Consider the following 2,044-nt stretch of genomic DNA (forward strand, 5'->3'; position numbering starts at 1 on the left):
AGGGAGCTAAAGGATGTTATAGATTTGTTAATTTAAGGGTAACATAATTTAAGACAGAATATAATTATTGTATTGTAAACCCTGTGTGTAGCTCTGGGAAGTCGGGGGGAAGGGAGGGGGGTGGGGAAGGGTGGGGTTCGAGGGAGGTGGGGAGATATGTTGTAAAACTTTTAAAAATTTTCAATAAAAAAAAAAAAAATCGAATGTTTGATAAAATATATTGAACAAAAAAATAGCTGGCAGGAAAGGAAATTCAGGTTTTAATATTTGTTTCATTCTATAATCATTTTCCAGATTATTGGGTTTTTTACACCATTGCCACCAATATATAAAAATAATTCAGCCTGATTATAGCATTTCCAGCAATTATGCATGGAATGTACGTAACTATAGAAATCAAATTTGAATGATAAAAGAAGTTCAGCAAACTGGAAAATTCAAACAAATTACTATATGTTAAAGCTGGAATTTTTTTTTTTTATTTGTGCCACATAAATGATGCCACGAGAACAATATTTATGAACTTTTTTTCACTTTCAAAGGCATATGACCAGCATTTAAATATGATTTTGGGTGATGTTGAAGAGACTGTGACCACAATAGAAATTGATGAAGAAACTTACGAAGAAATTTACAAGGTGAGAATTTCTAATATCACTGATAATGATGTTTAATGTTTTAAATATTAGGACAAAGTACATAAATTTATGATGTTACACTTTACTAATCAGATCATTGTATAATACAATTCAGTTCAGAACAGTGTTGGATGAAATATTAAATATATCTAGTATTCATTGTGCAAATAAATTTTAATTGAATAATCTTGTTTCCAAATATATGAATTGTATTTAGTTCTGTCTTTATTTTTTATTTTTTTAATAAATAAGGTGACAAACACACACAATATTCCTTCCTCCTATTTTCCCCACAACAAGAACCCTGTGAGGTGAGTTGGGTTGGTAGTGACTTGACTAAAGTCACCCATTCAGCTTTCATGCCTGGACTAGAACTCTCAGTCTCTTGCTGTGAGGCTTCTTGTTTGGTGTTTTAACATTAGACCACCTTAAATAGAACTAGTTCTATTGAGAGGAGAAGAGAAGTTTGGTATTCTTGAATGTAGTCTAAGCCTTGTTGCTTTTTCTTTCCACAGTCTACCAAGAGGAATATTCCAATGCTGTTTGTCAGAGGAGATGGAGTTGTATTGGTTGCTCCTCCATTGCGGGTTGGCTGACACTGCAGGTTGCTCCTTCACTGGGTTATTGGACTTCCAAGACATTAACTCTCGCTCCCTTTAAATATTAGGACTATCCCATATTTTACAGGAGAATTCCCAATCCTGATTATGTATTCCAAAAGTTTACGTTTATTTGGCAAATAAGACTCCTTTTTTTTCCTCTTGGGGCATTTAAATAGATTTCATCAAATCAGTGGATTTTCTTGTTTAGTTAATACCTGTGTTCCTTATGTACATTTTTAAATAAATCAGTTCACTAATTTTGTACATGTGTATGAATAGTCTTCATGCTTGTTACATTTCAATGTAGTGCATACACATCAGTATTTTTGTCTGCTTGAGTAAATGCTACTCTACTATCAGTTTAAATGCATAGATTAAAAACATCTGGGGAAAAATCATAAATGTCATCAAATTTGATTTATATTTAAATGGAAGATAGCCACAAAAGGCTAATTCGGTAATACTCTGAGTTAAGAAAGGGAACATTTTATCCAGAGTACTAAGGAGTTTTCCAGCCCATTCAATTTTTTTTTTTTTTTTTTTTTTAAATTTATTATTTTTATCATAAAAAAAAAACACATCACAAATACATCACAATACAAAAACCCCCACCCCCCACCCCCCGGACTTCCCAAACCTTATCCCAGGATACTATTCAACTAAAAGTAAACTACTAATAATATCCCTAACTCCACAAAATAATATTCTACATAAGTAGGTGAAATATGTAAAAAAAAGAAACAAATTATCTAAAAGCCTAGATTATATTCCACCATTCTATGCTTATTTTGAATATAAACAATC

The 2,044-nt window shown here is 31.8% G+C and overlaps 1 protein-coding gene across 1 annotated transcript in view; it reads left to right on the forward strand.

Moving 5' to 3' along the window:
• Positions 1 to 1,741, forward strand: part of LOC107299976 (U6 snRNA-associated Sm-like protein LSm3) — an 8,840-nt gene extending 7,099 nt beyond the window's left edge. The window contains exons 3-4 of the mRNA XM_015829321.1: positions 543 to 638; positions 1,154 to 1,741. Coding sequence (XP_015684807.1) covers positions 543 to 638; positions 1,154 to 1,234 — 177 coding nt within the window. The 3' untranslated portion in view covers positions 1,235 to 1,741. The remainder of the gene's footprint in view (positions 1 to 542; positions 639 to 1,153) is intronic.
• The last annotated feature ends 303 nt before the right edge of the window (positions 1,742 to 2,044 follow it).

This window comes from Protobothrops mucrosquamatus, unplaced genomic scaffold, assembly GCF_001527695.2.
Source record: "Protobothrops mucrosquamatus isolate PMUCROS unplaced genomic scaffold, P.Mucros_1.0 scaffold5853, whole genome shotgun sequence".
Classification (NCBI taxonomy): Eukaryota; Metazoa; Chordata; class Lepidosauria; order Squamata; family Viperidae; genus Protobothrops; species Protobothrops mucrosquamatus.